At 51.2% G+C, this 16279-nt stretch overlaps 1 protein-coding gene across 1 annotated transcript in view; it reads left to right on the top strand.

The window, feature by feature from the left end:
* The window catches only part of CTCFL (CCCTC-binding factor (zinc finger protein)-like), a 92007-nt gene that overhangs the window by 58351 nt on the left and 17377 nt on the right, over window positions 1-16279 (top strand). The window contains exons 13-14 of the mRNA XM_006896915.1: window positions 1567-1766; window positions 3255-3314. Coding sequence (XP_006896977.1) covers window positions 1567-1766; window positions 3255-3314 — 260 coding nt within the window. The remainder of the gene's footprint in view (window positions 1-1566; window positions 1767-3254; window positions 3315-16279) is intronic.

Genomic DNA, 16279 nt, shown 5'->3' with positions numbered 1-16279 from the left:
AGGCGACTTGTGCCTTCACTGGGACCTGTAGCAGAAAGAGCCCCCCTGAAATACTGCCTGAGTATGTGAGTGAGTGAGTGAGAGAGGAAGTGAGTGCCCAGTGGGGATTACTCTTGGTGTGAGTGTGGCCGAGAGGCTCTCAGGAGGGGCAGATAAGAGTGTGGGTTCTGAGTTCTGGTTCCCCTCCCCATGACCCTGTGGCTAGGGTGCACCAGGCAGGCAAAGATGGGGTCACCAGGCCTTCTTCAGAGAGAAGGTAAAGTGTCAGGGCCTAGAGTCCAGGGTAGTACCAGTGCTGCTTCTCACAGATGCAAGGCCCCCAACACACAGGATACCCCACCTCTCACAGACCCGTTGCAGACATCAACACTGTCCTCACAGTACTGCACCCCAAAACCAGAGCTGCCTCCCATGGGCCTGTGCCCCAAAGCCAGCACTGTCTCCCACAGGCCTGCATCTAGACACCAGGGCTGCCTTTTACAAGCTATGCAACCTTGGGTGGTCACTTCCCGGCCAGCACTGTCTCCCACAGGCCTGCATCTAGACACCAGGACTGCCTCTTACGGGCTGTGCAGCCCTGGGATGGTCACTTGCCCTCTCTGTGTTTTGTCTCCTTATCTCTACGAACGGGTATAGTCAGAGGTGATCTGGTGAAAGGTTGTATTGTGTGGCAACAATGCCTGATTCCATGAAACTCCAGGGAGTGTGAGGTTGACATCTGTCAGAGAAGGAAAATTCAAATCTCCCCCAGGAATAGGGGCACAGGGAGGTGGTGGCCACACCCCCTCAAAAGCAGGCGTCTAGTGAGACCAGACAAAGCAGGCAGCCCCATCCCTCTTCCAGGCTTCACTGCATTTCTGGAATGGATCCACGGCACCATGGGGACGGCTGGCCTTCGTCCAGAACCCCCACTTCTTGGGGAAGGGCTCCCATTTCTGGGATGGTGACTGTGATGATGCAGGCTGGTGGTCAGCAGCTGCAGGGTGAAGTCGGACTCACAGCACCCCATGTGGAGAACGGCACACCACGCGTCTTCATGGCTGTACACAAGCTCATCCCAGGCCCTTCTCCCGAGACACCGCAGGGAGTCTTTTTTTTCTCTCTCTTGTTCTGTACTGTCAAACCGGACCCAACTGGCACAGAAGGAGATTGCATCTGGTGGATTTGAACCATGAGCCTTCAGGATTGCAGCCTAGCTTATTACCACTAGGCCACCAGAGCTCCCTCTCAGGTAGTCTTGATCCAGTCACCTTCCAGGAGACAAGAGAGGTAGATGTTTATACCTCTCGGGAATTCTTGGGTTATGGCCCTCTGCCCATCCAGCGCTGTGCCGTCCACTGGGACCCCTAGTGGACGGGGAGGACTGCCCATGGGAGTCCCCCGGCTGGACTCTAGAAGCACACTGCCTCAGCTTCTCCCCAGGAGCCCTCATGGATTTGAAACACCCACCTTCACTTAGCAGCCTAATACTTAATCCTCTGGGCCACCAGGAGCCCTAGGTTAGAAAGAATTTGCCATGTGGGTGAAGGGGAGCCATTGTGCCTTTGTCCATGACCCCCTCAGCAGGGCCTGCGTGCCTACCCCCACCCCCAGCTTCATGGAGCAGGAAATCAAGGGAAGGGTGCCCGGGCTCCCAGCCAAGGGACAACGCCATCCGTGGGAGGGCCAGAGGACTGACTGTCAGAGGCGGGGGCCAGCCTGGGGCTTCCTGGGGCTGCACTCGGCGCGCTGGCCGGGCTTGTGTGTCCTGTTGGCACAGGGCCCACGTGAGTGCCCCCCAAGCCGTGTACCACACCTTCACCCTTGTGGAATGGGTCAAGGCCACCACCACAGGCTCCCAAGCTGAGCTCGACAAGGGATAGTCTTAGTCTTCCTCTCTCGTGATGACACACGTAAGCTACTTCCACACCCGAGGTCCAGGTCTAACCACTGACCCCCACTCTGGTTCCGAGAGATGCCACAGAGAAGCTCCCGAAAGGACCTGGGAGCCGGTGCTGCCCCAGAGCCGCGTTGTTCCAGCCGCCTTATCTCAGTGGGGCTGCTTGTTGCCCTGTGTTTCATCACCTGCCCGTCTCAGAGACTCTCCAAACGGGTGAGCAGGCGCTGGGCGCTCAGAGAATGTTCCCTACAAATGTGCCAGCAAAGCGGCCTCGGCCAAATAAAACCGAGAACTGGCAACTCCCCGGGGATTCCTGGGACAGCTGCAGAGGCCCAGCTGGGAGGCGGCCATGCATGCCCCCTCCCTGTCCTCGCTCTCCCTGGAGCAGTTGGTCCCCCGTGAAGATTCGGGGAGGGGGTGCAGTGACTCATTGTCAGCCAGTCTCTGGGTGAGGAGGGCAGCTGCCTGTGTGGTGGGCAGGGGGTGGGGCGTGAGTGTCCCCACAGCTGCTGGCTTTCTTTAAGCAGAGCTGCCTGGGGGCTGTCCCCTCCCAAGGTTACCTCATTTCCTGTCCTGTGGCGGGAGTGGTGTGCATACCTGGTTGCAAAGATGTCTGCTGGAGAGCTTTGCAAATGCCCTTCTGAGATTCTGCAGTGATCTGGGGTGTGGCCTTGGCATCAGGACTTCACAACTCTTTCTCCCATAGCTGTCTTGTGTGAATGTGGGGAGAACTGGAGGTTTCTCAAGAAACCTTCCTCAGAAGTGGATTGCCAGGCCTTTATTCTGAGGCACTTCTGGGGAGACTCAAGTGACCTATCCTCTGGTTAGCTTCCAACTGCGTTAGCCATCCACGTGGCCTTGGGACTCACACAGCAGCTGGTTAGGTTCTTAGGTTTCTCGATGGTTCTAAGGGCAGCAGAGACAGAGAACCTCGACCTCAACCTGAGGATGAACCACAGACAAATGTGAGGCTCCCAGAACCTGGGGTCCTGGTGAGACCCAACAGTGGGGCAGTCCAGCATGGCCGTGCTGGGACAGGCGTGAACGGAGGGGCCAGCCTTCTCTGTGATAATGAATAATGAAGCAGCACGAGATGGCCGGGGCTGGGGGCTGGGGGGCGGTGTATGGAGTGCTTGCTGCAGGCCAGGCACTTCCCTCAAGGCCCGAGAGATGGAGGGGGGGGGCTGTGGGAGTGGACGCCCCTCCAGCAGGGAGCAAGCTGACAGGAGGCAGATAATGTCACAAGTATAATTACACACTCGACAAACAGTTAGGATGGAAAATACGCAGCAGCTAATGCAATGGACAGCATAATGCCCCCCAAATATCTCCAGACCCTGCTCCCCTGAACCTGTGACTGTGTCGGGCTACCTAGATAAGGGGGATTTAGGGGTGCAGGTCACAACAGAGACAGGGGCCGTGCACAACTGTCTGGGTGAGCTTTGTGCCAACACCAGGGGCTGCAGGAGTGAGGAGAGGGCACGAGAGAGCCAGAGATACAGCCAGACAACTCGCCCTGCATTGTTGGCTCCACAAAGAGGAGCCAGGAACCAATAGAGCAGGAGGCAGCTTCTCCCCAAGTCTCCCCAGTGGACCCCAAGTCTATTCAGAGAAACAGGGGAGCCCCCTGGACAAGAACACAAGAAGCTGAGCCAACCAGGGAATTCCGTTCTAGATGACATCGGGGAAATCAGGTAGGGAACATGTGAAAGGAAGCAACATTCTGGTCTGGGGGCCTCAGGAGGAAGTGGTCTGATAGGAGACTCATGGGGAACGTGGCCTGCAGAAGGTGGAGGGAACAGAAGTGAGGACCCTGAGGCAGGGGGAGACAGTGCCGGGAGGAAAGAAGGGAAGCCCCGCCTATCCTTTACTGTCTGTGCCCCAGTTTCTGCACCCACGAAATGGGCCTCTTCTAAGGAAGACTAAAGGAATGGGTGCCTTTGAACCATGGCATTGGTGAAGAGGGTTGGCAGACCAGGGACCGCTAGTGAACCAGCAAATCTGTCTTAAAGAAGTAGTTTGAGTGTATTGTCACAAGAGGCCAGTCCCTGGAGGGAGACCTCATGCCCAGTAAAACATAGGGTCTGGGAAGGAGAGAGAGACCCTCAGGAGAAAGATTAACATGTTGTTATGTGCCGTCAAGTTGCTTGCAACTCATAGCAACCCTATGTACAACAGCTCTAAATCCTGCTCTATCCTGTACCAATCTCATTGTCTCCGACACACTCATCCTGATTACCCCAGTCACTGAATCAATCTACCTCATAGAGGGCCTTCCTCTCCTGCGCCGTCCCTCCACCCTCCCAAGCATGACATCCCTCTCCAAGGACCGGTCCCTCCTTACAACATGTCCAAAGTATGTCAGACAAAGTCTCAGGATCCTTGCCTCCAAGAAGCCACTTGGTTTTACCCTCTCTAGGACAAACCTGTTTGTTTTCTTAACAGTCCATGGTATATTCAATACTCTTCTCCAGCACCATAGTTCAAGGGCATCAATTCTCCTTCTATCATCCCTCATCATTATCCAGCTCTCTGACTCATAGCAAGTGATTGCAAAGACCACGGCCTGTGCAAAAGGGCTTGAGCACAGCAGAGGCTGTAGGACGGAGCAGGATTGGGCTAGGTCTATTCTATTTGCACAGGCTGGCTGAGAACCAGGCCACATGCAATGGTCCCCAACCACAGTGCTAAGTTCATTTTCTTACCACACGTGGAACGGGCCCAGGAGGTGACAGCACAGTAGCTGGGGCTGGGGGGGGGGGGCTGTGTCCCAATTTGGTCATTCTTTTTTTTTTTTTGGTCATTCTTAAAACAACTCTTTTCCATCACAGATTTGCACATTTAACAGACGACAGCAGAAGAAGGGGCCAGACAGAGCCTGCTGCTGTTGTTGTTGTTGTTGTCATTGGATACCGTGGAGTCAGCTGACCCTCCAGAGGGTTTTCAGAGCCAGTAAAATTGCACAGGAAGAGATTACCCATCTTTCACACGTGGAACAGCTGGTGGGTTCAAAGCGTGGACCTTTGGATCGGTGGCTCCATTCCTTACCATTAAGACCACTGGGCCAATTGGCAGCACCATATTAGATGGAGAAGAGATTGAGGTTGTTAGCAATTACAGCTTGCTTGGATCCACAGTCAACCCTCTTAACGCCAGCAGTCAGGAAATCAAAAGAGAAATTGCATTGGAAAAATCTGCTGTCATGGACCTCTCCAGAGTGCTGAAGAGCAACAATGTCAGTCTAGAGAGTAAGGTATGCCTAACCCAGGCCATGTTCTTCTCAATTATTTGTTATGCTTCAGAAAGTTGAACAATGACTAAGGATGAAAGAAGAAGAATTGATGTCTTCAAGTTGTGGTGCTGGAGAAGAGTCTTGAACATACCATGGACTGCCAAGAAAACAAACAAATAGGTTTGTCTTGGAGAGGGTGAAACCAAGTCTCTCCTTGGAGGCTAGGATGTTTAAGCTCCATCTCACTTACTTTGTGTACGTGGCCAGGAGACATCAGTCCTTGGAGAAGGACATGATGCTCAGAAGGTTGGACAGACAGCACAAGAGAGGGAGACCCCAGATAAGATGTATTGATACAGTAACTGGGGCAGTGGGGGGGTTTTGTGTCAGAATTAGTGAGACTGGCTCAGGACAGGGAAGGGTTCAGAGATGCTGTGCACAAGGTCACTATGCATCACAGGTGACTCAATCAATAACATCCTCTGACAGGTTTGGAAGCAGGTATGGCATCCACTTCCTAAATAACTTGCCTCTGAAAACTCTATGAACTTTGATAAATGTGGGTAGTTGTAGAGAGGCTTCAGGCCTTTTGTTCATGGGGTCGCTGTGAGTCGTGCTCGACTTGAAGGCAATCATCAATAACAAGAACAACAAGGCACACGAGCTCCCTAACGAATGGCAGTAGGGACCTAACTTCTATGTGCACTGGGAAACCAAACAGTTGTGTGACTCACTTTGTGGGGATATTCCGTTTACTGAGGCGGTCTGGCGGCAAACCTGCCGTCCCTCCAAGTGTGCCTGTGCCCAGATATCAAAACATGACCTCAGCTTCACCCTTCCTCCCTGCACCCACAGCCCTCGGCAGAGTGATTCAGAGGCGGTACCTCCCAGCGAGAGGTGGAAGTGGTGCCCCACCTTGGCATCTGGACTGCCCTTGTGACTGGCTTCGGCTGACAGAATGTGCTGGAAGTGATGGTGGACTGAGCCTAGGCCAAACCTCTCACAGCCCTGCCTGCGGCCGCTCTCTCTTGAACCTTTGCCTCCCTTGTGAACAAGCCCAAGCTGGCCAGCCAGGAAAGGAACATCACCCAGGATGAGCCAGCCACTTCCCAACCCAGCAGCTGACCACGGCTACACAAGGGAGCCCACACTGGCCAGAAGAACCGGCCAGCTGAGCCCGGGTGAAATCAGGGACTCACAGAATCATGGATCTTAAGCAACTACGTTTGGAAAGGTTTACTACACAGCAGTAACTAACTGATACGCCCGCCGTGTACAAGTGCTCAAGCCAGCTCTTCAGTTCTCAGATGTAATTCCCAAATCCACGTTACCCACATCCATGCCCTGCCTCCACCCCAGGAGAGAAATGAGTGCAGCAGCTCCCAAAGCTGCTGGCAACCCCACTCCCAACTCCCACATTTCAGCTCTTGTCCTCTGGGCACCTGCTAAGCCTCAGTCTGCCCTGAGACCCCGCACCCCCGCCCCGGGGTCTGGCTTGCCACCCCTCCCCTTGCTGGCTGCTCATTTGCAAAATCTGTTCAAAGTGTCAGCAAGGTGGCTGCACCAGCCTATCGGCAGCCATGACAAAATCCAGATGCCAGGTTAAAAATAGTCTCCTCCAGCTGCCAAGGATGCCAGCCCACGGCCCGGAGGAGACGCCAGCTCCAAGGTGGGGGCCCATCTTCAGGGAAGAATAACAGCCGATGGGGATCGGAGGCTGGGACGTGTCAGCACGCTGGTCCAAGCCCAAGGGCTCATCAGGAGATCCTAGCTGAGCCAGGGTCCCTGCGAGCTTAGGAGGCCAGGGAGGCACAGGGAAGCATGGTGGACACCCAGATCCCTCCCGGGGAAGGTAAGGGGCCCTGACAGTCCCAGAAGCCACTTCCCCTTTGTACAGATTTAATTGGGTACCCCAAGATTTGTAAAGCAGTCTCCAGATTATATCAGACTTAACAACCCCCAGTAATGAGACAATCCCCATGAAAGTTATTCTATTAAACATTCTAGGTATATACAATGGTTCACTATCCCAAAGGGCACTGCTTTATAGAGTGAGCACAGCAAAACAGTATCATTACTAAGGATTGCTGTGCTAAGTGTTTTTGTGTATCTAGAAGTGTCTCTTTAATGTTTTTGTGCATAAGAAGGTACATTACATACTACATTTGACTAATGTTAGATATAAACCATCCCTAACTGTTCCAAGTTAGCCACTTCAAGACTGATTTAGAAATAGACTTCGCACAGTCCCAGGACTACCTTTATTATAAATCCTAATCTCTATAGTTGGAAGCACTACTTACTTGTTGTTGATGAAACATTCTTCTAGGTTGTATAGCCCTGGTGTGTCCACTTGCTATACAGAGGTAATTCATGGTTGCTGTGAAGCTAAACACTGTGACACTGATGTGTCAAATGCGATAATGGTCACCCATGGTGGACAGTGTTTGGTGGAGCTCCCCTATTAAAACAAGCTTGGAAGCAGGAGTGGCATCCACTTCTGAAATAGCTTGCCTCTGGAAACGCGATGAACCTGGAGAAAGGACGAAAGTTATACAGGTGTCCAGGACTTTTATTCATAAGGTTGCTATGAGTTGCCTCCAATTCGACGGCACTCAACAACAAACAACAATCTCTATAGTTGGACGTGGGAATGGCATCCACTTCCTAAACAACATGCCTCTGGAAACTTCATGAACTTTGATAAATGATGATAGTTATAGAAAGGTTTCAGGGCTTTTGTTCACAGGGTCGTTATGAGTTGTGCTTGACTCAATGGCGATCAACAACAATAATCTCTATAGGGGCTGTCTTCCCATCTAGGACTGAGTTCTATTTGCTCTGTGAATGAATTTTCTACATAGGGTTTATTTTAAGTCAATCTATTTTTTTTATATTTTATTTTATTATGTGTGTACCGTCAAATCAGATCTGACTGGTACAGGAAGAGATTGTCCCTCCTTCTCTGGCAGAGCATCTGGTGGATTCGAACCATGCACCTCTGGGATTGCAGTGCAGTTTCTTGCCACTAGGCCACCAGAGCTCCCCTCAATTTACTTTTTATTTAAAAAAAAAAAGTAGTGTTGTGATTTGAGTGAAAGTGTACAAGGCAAATAAGTTTTCCATTCAAGCCCCTATTTTATCATAATACTATCAGTTCGGCTATGCTTTTCCCACTTCCCCTCTGTGAGTCTCATTTCCATCAATCTTCATAGCCCACCCCTTCCCGTCTTCTGAAATTTGTCCCTGGGTAAAATCAAACTCTTTTGAGATAGAAAAGAGCAGCTGAGTAAGCTAATAAGCGCGCAGGCCGAGATGAGTGAGGGAAAATGCACCACCACACAAAGATCTCCAAAAGCCACAGAACAGGATCTGAAAAGAGACCAAGACCAGTCACAGAGTGGACAGAGAGAAAGCTGGCCCCAGAGCCAGCGCCTGGGCTGCACTTTCAGCTTCCTGACTGTGATCAATTAGTTGTGGCCTCCACTGCACTCAGACCAGCCTACTTTTAGCTTCCTGAACAGTGAAAAAGTACATTTCTATTGGCTAAATCCACGTCCTTGTGAAATTTCTGTTACAGCATCACTAGAAAACTAGGTATCCTCCTTGCAAGCCTTTTTCCTCACTTCCCACCTTTTGTTGGACGGTAATTAAGACGAGAGAAGAATGAACGCCCGCATCGTCAGTGAGTACTGAATACCCCGTGGCCTGCCAAAGGAACAAACACACCTGTCGGAGGAAGAGCAGGCAGCTGCCCCTTGGAGGCAAGGATGGTGAAGCTTCACCTCACGCTGAGAGGACGTTGTCAGGAGAGATCAGCCTTCGGGAGACGACCTCAGGCTGGGAAAGGTGGAGGGTCGGAGAAAGAGGAAGACCCTCAACAAGATGGACTGACAACAGTGACCGCAACAACGGGCTCAGTCGTGACGACGGTACCAGGTGGGGCAGTGTTTCCGTCTGCTGTTCACGAGTCCTGAGGGGCACAGCGGACCCTAACGACAGCTCCTCACAGGTGATACTGAGCTCCGGCGAGAAAGTCGCTGCTTCAACGAGCACATTCACAACAGCTGCATTTCTTCCCGGAAAGATGCCCTCCTCTCTCCGGCTCCTCGGTGTGTCTCCTTCCTACTCAGCCCCACCCCCAGGTCTCTCCTCTGCTCCACTCCCCCGTCTGGCCCCACAGGCTGAGGACAGAGAGTGGCATTCTAGTGCCACCACCTTGTCCTTTCATTCCACCCCCAGCACAGCCCTGCTGCCCTGTCATTATCTCTATGACTGACCTTAGAAGTAAACCCAGCCCAGGCCACTGCCCAAATTCAGTCTGTGAAAGGCCCCACGCAAGGCCCCAGAGGTGGGATTTGAACTCATATTCCATCCAGAGTCTTAACCACCAATTGACACCCTCTCTCCCACCTCTTTGAGCCAACTTTTCAAAGCCCGAGACACACGCTGTGCGGCTCCAGGTCCCTCACAGCCTCTCCATGCCCAGGTGTCTTCCTTCGTCAAAGCATCGGCCTCTGTCCTGAGCTGGAATTTCCCTCACCTCATTATCCCTCAGGGTTTCTCACATCTCGCAGTGGGTCTGGCATGTGGTTCTCGTCAAATAAATCTCTGCCTGTTAATTGGCGGAAAGGGCCCATTTACTTTGAGATGTAGATGTCCGCCCCCACACCTCCCACTGGTTCTCCTGAGGGGACAGATCTAGCCTCTCTCTACTTTAAGAATCCTCTAGCGATGCATGGGACTTGGGGGTTCATTTAAGAAAGAGGAGAGGAGCCCCATCAGTAGACCCCTAGGAACAGTCTCTGGCATCGCCTTCATCGCAAGCGTACGTAGCTCAGTGAGCCAAACGTGCCGGCCTCAAGCAGCTGGGTCCTTTAAGATCTCTCTCCACAGAATTAAGGTGACAACCGCAGTGTAAAAGGTCAGATGGGACCTTTATCAGGCAGTGAGTTCATGTCTATGCAGGAGGGACAAGCCAGAGGAGAGCGAGAATGGTCACACACTTATAAAACATCATGTCTCAGAACTGTACTCACAGAAACTTGAACTTGTGCCTCTTCTGCTGTGTGTAGTTTCAACAAAAAAGAGAAGAAATTCTTAAGAAAAACACCATCACCAGGCACATTGGCCCAGGAAAGGCTGGTGAGACCACCAAGACTACAGCCTTTTGTCACCTTTCAGCCTGGAACAAAACTCGTCTCCCCTCCCCCCAGATCAATTTGCAGTCCAACCATGTTGTTATTGTTGTTACTGTTGTGTGCCTCCAGTTGGAAATGACTTGGAGCTGACCCCCAGTGGGTTTTCAGAGGCTGTAAATCACACCTGAGGAGAGACTGCCATTTTTCTTCTGTGAAGCAGCTGGTAGATTCACACCACCTGCCTTTGCATTGGCAATGCAACGCCTTACCATTAGGCCACCAGAGTTGCCTAATCAAACAGCGGTGAACTGTAACACCTGAGAGAGGACTTAAAAATCCTTAGAACAACCCATTCAAACAACACAAGATTGAAGGGGCAGCATTTCCCCAGGAATAAAGCCCATACAGCAGGCAGCGGTAGGATGTAGAGGTGAGTGGAAGTGAGAATCACAGTGAGGAGGTGGGAGGAGTGCTGTTACATTGTGTGGGTTGAAATTCATGTTCTAAAACAAAACGCTGGTGGCTTAATGGTGCGGAGATTTGCTGGCGATCCAAAGGAACACAGTTCGAATCCTCCTGCTGTTATGCCTGGCAGAAAGGTCTGTGGTCTGCCCCAACTAAGAGGTCAAGTACGGATCTGTTCTGACTCAACCGTCCACAAGAATAACAACATCATTAAGTATCATTTGTTCTGGTTTCATCCATGTTGTCCAGTATTTCCTTGTTACTGTTTTTCAGTTATGCATAGGACCCCATCATGTAAATGTACTTGTTATTGACCATTTATGAGCAAGTGGATTGTTTACAGCTCTTTGCTATTACAAACAATGATGTAATAAACATAGGTGTATGTATATGTTGTTGTTGTTATGTGCCGTTGAGTCGCTTGCGACTCATAGCGACCCTATGCACAACAGCCCTAAACTCCACTCTGTCCTGTGCCAATCGCACTGTCTCTGACACTCCCATCCCAATTATCCCAGTCACTGAATCAATCCACCTCATAGAGGGCCTTCCTCTCCTGCGCTGTCCCTTCACCCTCCCAAGCATGATGTCCTTCTCCAAGGACCTGTCTCTCCTCACAACATGTCCAAAGTATGTTAGACGGCGCCTCAGAATCCTTGCCTCCAAGGAGCCGCCCGGTTTAACCCTTTCCAGGACAAATCTGTTTGTTTTCCTAGCAGTCCTTGGTATTCTCAATACTCTTCTCCAGCACCACAGCTCAAAGGCATCAATTTTTCTTCTATCCTCCCTGGTCATTGTCCAGCTCTCTGATGCATAACAAGTGATCGTGAAGACCCTGGCCTGTATCAGACGCACCTTAGTCTCCAGAGAGACACCATTAAGATAAATAAAATAAAACAAATTTTTTTTATTATTTTTGTGTGTGTGCCGTCAAATCGTCAAAAGGAGGATAGAAGGAGAATTGATGCCTTTGAGCTGTGGTGCTGGAGAAGAGTATTGAGAATACCATGGACTGCTGAGAAAACAAACAGATTCATCCTGGAAAGGGTTAAACCAGGCTGCTCCATGGAGGCAAGGATTCTGAGGCTCTGTCTAACTTACTTTGGACATGTTGTGAGGAGAGACAGGTCCTTAGAGAGGGACATCATGCTTGGGAGGGTGGAGGGACAGTGCAGGAGGGGCAGACCCTCTATGAGGTGGATTGATTCAGTGACTGGGGTAATTGGGATGGGTGTGTCAGAGGCAGTGCGATTGGCACAGGACAGAGTAGAGCCTAGGGCTGTTGTACATAGGGTCGCTATGAGTTGCTAGAAACTTGACAACACATAACACTACCACCACCACCATCAAATCGGATCTGACTGGTACAGGAGGAGACTGGCCCTCCTCCAGCAGAGGAAGGTTCTTACATTGGGGTCGCCATGAGTCGCCTATGACCCAACGGCACTTAACAACAACAACAACAACGCGAGAGCTCAGTTGGCCTAGTGGACAGAAAATGATGCTACCAAGCCCAAGGTGGTGACTCTAATCCTCAGCCCTCAAGCCGATCTTTAATTATTTTTGGTAAAACATTCTAGGTCGTGTAGCCCTGGTCTGTCCACTTGCTGTACAGAGGTAACTTGTGGCCACTGTGATGCTGAAGCCTGTGACACTGATGTGTCAAATGCGAGAATGGTTACCCTTGGGGGACAGTGTTTGGTGGAGCTCCCCGATTAGAAAAAGCCTGGAGCAGGAGTGGCATCTACTTCCATTAATAGTTGTCTCTGGAAACCCTATGAACATGGAGAGAGGATGAAAGTTATACAGGTGTCCAGGTCTTTCGTTCATTGGGACGCTATGAGTCATCTACAACTCGACTGCACTTAACAAGAACAACTACAAAACAAAATGTGTATGAATGGAAAACCAATGTGCTCTGTAGCTTATATTCAATAAGAAAGAAAAACAACATCCAGAACTAGGTGACTGCTTGGTGAGTGCTGGGGAAGGGCTCTGAGGCCCAGCTGTGCTCACCCTCATCGCCCTCCATCCCCATGCCAGAGCTGTGCACTCTGAGAGGGGGACCCCCAGGAGAACAGGGCAGACCCAGCACCTCCCCTGCCTGCAGTAGGAGCTCCACAGGAAGAGGAGAGGCAGACACCATGAAGGGCACCCCAAGATCCTGAGCAGATTCCAAGGGTCCAGGCAGAACAGTGCCAAGTTCAGGTGCATGAAACATGGGTCTGAGATTAGTGGGGAGTCTCTGGTATATGTTACGCCTCAGACCAACCGTGATGGCCATCAGAGGAACCCCAAGACCCTTGTAGGGCTCCTTTCATCCTCAGGAGGTACAGAGATCTCAGGACACCAAACGCCTATTGGTCCACACTACACCATCCTGCCCTCCACACCAGGACAGAGCCCAGCGGGCATCCAGGACTGGCAGTCTCACCCACGGCATCCAGGCCAGCACCTGCAGTCTGGCTAAAAATAGAAACAGCACCTCCAGAGTTTGGGAACAAGCTCCTCGGGCTGAAGACAGCAGCGGGAGGCACTTTTACGACGTGCTGCCTGGACACCCGGGGAATCCCTGTGCTGGCTGGCCACCTGGGGAACCTCTGGCCGCTCCCAAGACCTGAAGGAAGTAAGGGCATTGCCTCTAAAGGCCCCTCCTGCTGATCCTCCTGGACACTGGAGACTATGAGGGGTTCAAGCGTGACCCTCTATGAGCCCAGGCCCAGCTTGGAGTGTCCGATGGGACAGCAGGCTGCCAGGGAGAGGGCAGGACCGCCCGCATGGGTGCATGTCCCGAGCTGGGTGGAATCCTATCGCTGCCACTTTAAACGCCTTCCTTTTTAAACAAGGGTCCACAGTTCATTTGCTTTGTGGCTTCGCTCACGCAGAGCATCTCCTAGAAATGGAAATCAAACTATGTCCTTTGTGTCTGGCTTATTTCACTCGGCAAGATGTTTGTGAGGTTCGCCCACATCGTAACATGCACCAGGACGTCCTTCTCTTAGGGTTGGGTCAGAGTCCGTCATTAATCAGTGGACATCGGAGTTCTTTCCATCTTGTGACTAGTGTGGGTAGTTCTGCTATGCACATTCATATCTGTGTTTTTGTTTGAACACTTGCTTTCTTTGGGGTATATACCCACAAGTGGAGTGCTGGGTCAGATTATAATCCTGTGTTTCAATTACAGAGAAATCTCTAAACTGCTTTCTACAGAGATAGCACCATTTGATCTTACCACCAGCAATGGGCAAGGATCCCAATTCTCTACATCCTTGAATAGCTATCAAGTGGAGCTGAAGAGGTATCTAATTGTGATTTTGATTAAAATTCCACTAATGAACCCATTGAAGTTGTCAATTATTTAATTTTACTCAGATCCACAATCAATAACTGTAGTAGCAGCAGTCAAGAAATCAAAAGATGTGTTGACGTGGGCAAATGTACTGTCAAAGACCTCACCAACATGCTACAAACAATGGCATCAGTTTAAAGACTAAGGTGCACCTGGCCTTGGCCCAACGATGCTCCTTTCAGTTGCTTCCTATGCCTCTGAAAGTTGGACAAAGAATAAAGAAGAATTGTTTCCTTTGAACTGTGGTGTTGGTGGCTACTGTTGAGTATATCATGGACTGCTAGAAGAACAAACACATCTGTCTTGGAGGAAGTACAACTAGAGAGCTCTGTAAGCGAAAGGGTGGTGAAATCTGATCTCACATAATTGGGCCATGTTGTCAGGAGGGACATCAAGCTGGGAAAAGTCGTGGAAAGAAAGGAAGACCCTCCACAAGACAGATGGACAAAGACCACCACAGGGTCCAAGCTTAACAGGAACGGTGAGAAGGGTGCTGGAGAAGGCAAGACTCCAATCTCTTGTTTACGGGGTCATTAGGAGTCACAGTTGACCATAGCTGACTTGACTGTGCCTAATAACAGCCATACAATTGACCATTTTAACACCTCCTTTGGAAAAATGTCTATTTCAGTCCTTTGCCCAGTTTTCAATAGGGCTATTTTTTCTCTTTTCATCATTGAGTTGTGAGAGCTCTTTATATATTCTAGACCCTTACCAGATATATGATTTGCAAATATCTTCTCTCATTCTATGAGTTGTTTTTCTTCATAATGCCCTTTGATGCATAAAATTTTTTCATTCTAATAAAGTCTAGTTTATCTGTTTCTGTTGTTCCTTGTGTGATTGGTGTCAGATCTAAGAAACCATAATCAAGGACCTCCATAACAGTGCTAAGGAGCAACGACGTCACTTTAAAGACTAAGGGACACCTGCCCCAAGCCATGGTGTGTGCACCTGCGTGTGTAGAAGGTGTTCTAGGGGCTGGTGTGGGGCTCCTGAGGCTGCTGGAGAGTCTCAGGAATCTTTCTCCATCCTATTTCCCTTCCAGTTTCCAAACTGAGCATTCTGAAGACGCCACATGGATTTTCCCCCTAGGGGCATAAAGAGCTCTGGGGTTCAAGTCTGTAGGAAGTGTGCTGCCAGCTCAAAGGGACACCTCTCTTGAAGTTTGACCCCACCAGCAGCCGGCTTAGCAGGAGAGAGATGGGCAGTCTCCATCGCTGTGACTTACAGCTTCCACAAACGTCCTGGACGGTCCACTGTGAGTTGGTTCTGGCTCCAAACAGGGAGTAAATGAGTTTTCCCGAGGGCACTGGGTGCAGTGCTCACACTCAGTGCTGTTGTTTGTTGTTATGTGCTGTCAAGCTGGAAGGGACTCGTAGCCGACCTTCTGAGAATTTTCGAAGGCAGTAAACTGCACCAGGGAATATTGCCCGTCTTTCTGCTGTGGGGCAGATGGTGGATTTGAACCGCATGCCTTCACATAGGCATTGCAACTGCCACCAGGCCACCAGCACTCAGTGGAGAGGAGCCTTTTACAGCCCCTGGGACCACCAGTGTGAAAGTCCAAGGGCTCCGGCTTTGCGGGAAACATCTGCCTTATGGCCCCCGGAGTCTCAGCCAGTGTGAGGGTGCAGGGGCTCTGGGTTTGTGGGAGGGGCCTTTTACAGCGTGAAATTCCAAGGGCTCGGGCTGTACTGGGTGGACCTGACCTACAACACAGCCAGCCCTAGGGTCTTGGACTCGGGCCTTGCCAGACAACACAGGACGGATGTGCATCTGGGCCAGCCAGCCATGCGTCCAGCCTTATTTGGTAAGAGCTGTGCAGGTCGGCTGGGGAACTGAGTTCACACCCAGAGGCCAGCGGCCCTACTGCTACCCAATGGGCCCTCCACCCACCCACCTGTCTCCCGGCCAGAGGGCAGCAGGCGTGGACGGATCCAGATCGGGCCCCATGGGATCCCAGGCCAGTGGGTAAGGGATTCCCTGACTTTTGCCTATATATGGCCGAGGTGAGGTGGCGAGCTGGAACGGGCCCACAGCCCCGGAGGTATTGTTTTAAGAGGGTATTTGGCAGCGGGCGCTTGCATTCTTGTAAAAACCTGGCAGGGATGTTGTTTGACAACTCTGACAGCTGGCTGGAACCCGACGGGGGCCCCCCCCACAGCCGGCCAGCTTTGGGGGAGGGGACACTGGTAAGCCCTGGACAATGA

Source organism: Elephantulus edwardii, unplaced genomic scaffold (genome assembly GCF_000299155.1).
Source record: "Elephantulus edwardii isolate Elephantulus edwardi_28Jun2011 unplaced genomic scaffold, EleEdw1.0 scaffold00193, whole genome shotgun sequence".
NCBI lineage: Eukaryota > Metazoa > Chordata > Mammalia > Macroscelidea > Macroscelididae > Elephantulus > Elephantulus edwardii.
The sequence above is the reverse complement of the archived record's forward strand: the minus strand, read 5'-3'. Positions and strand labels throughout refer to the sequence as shown.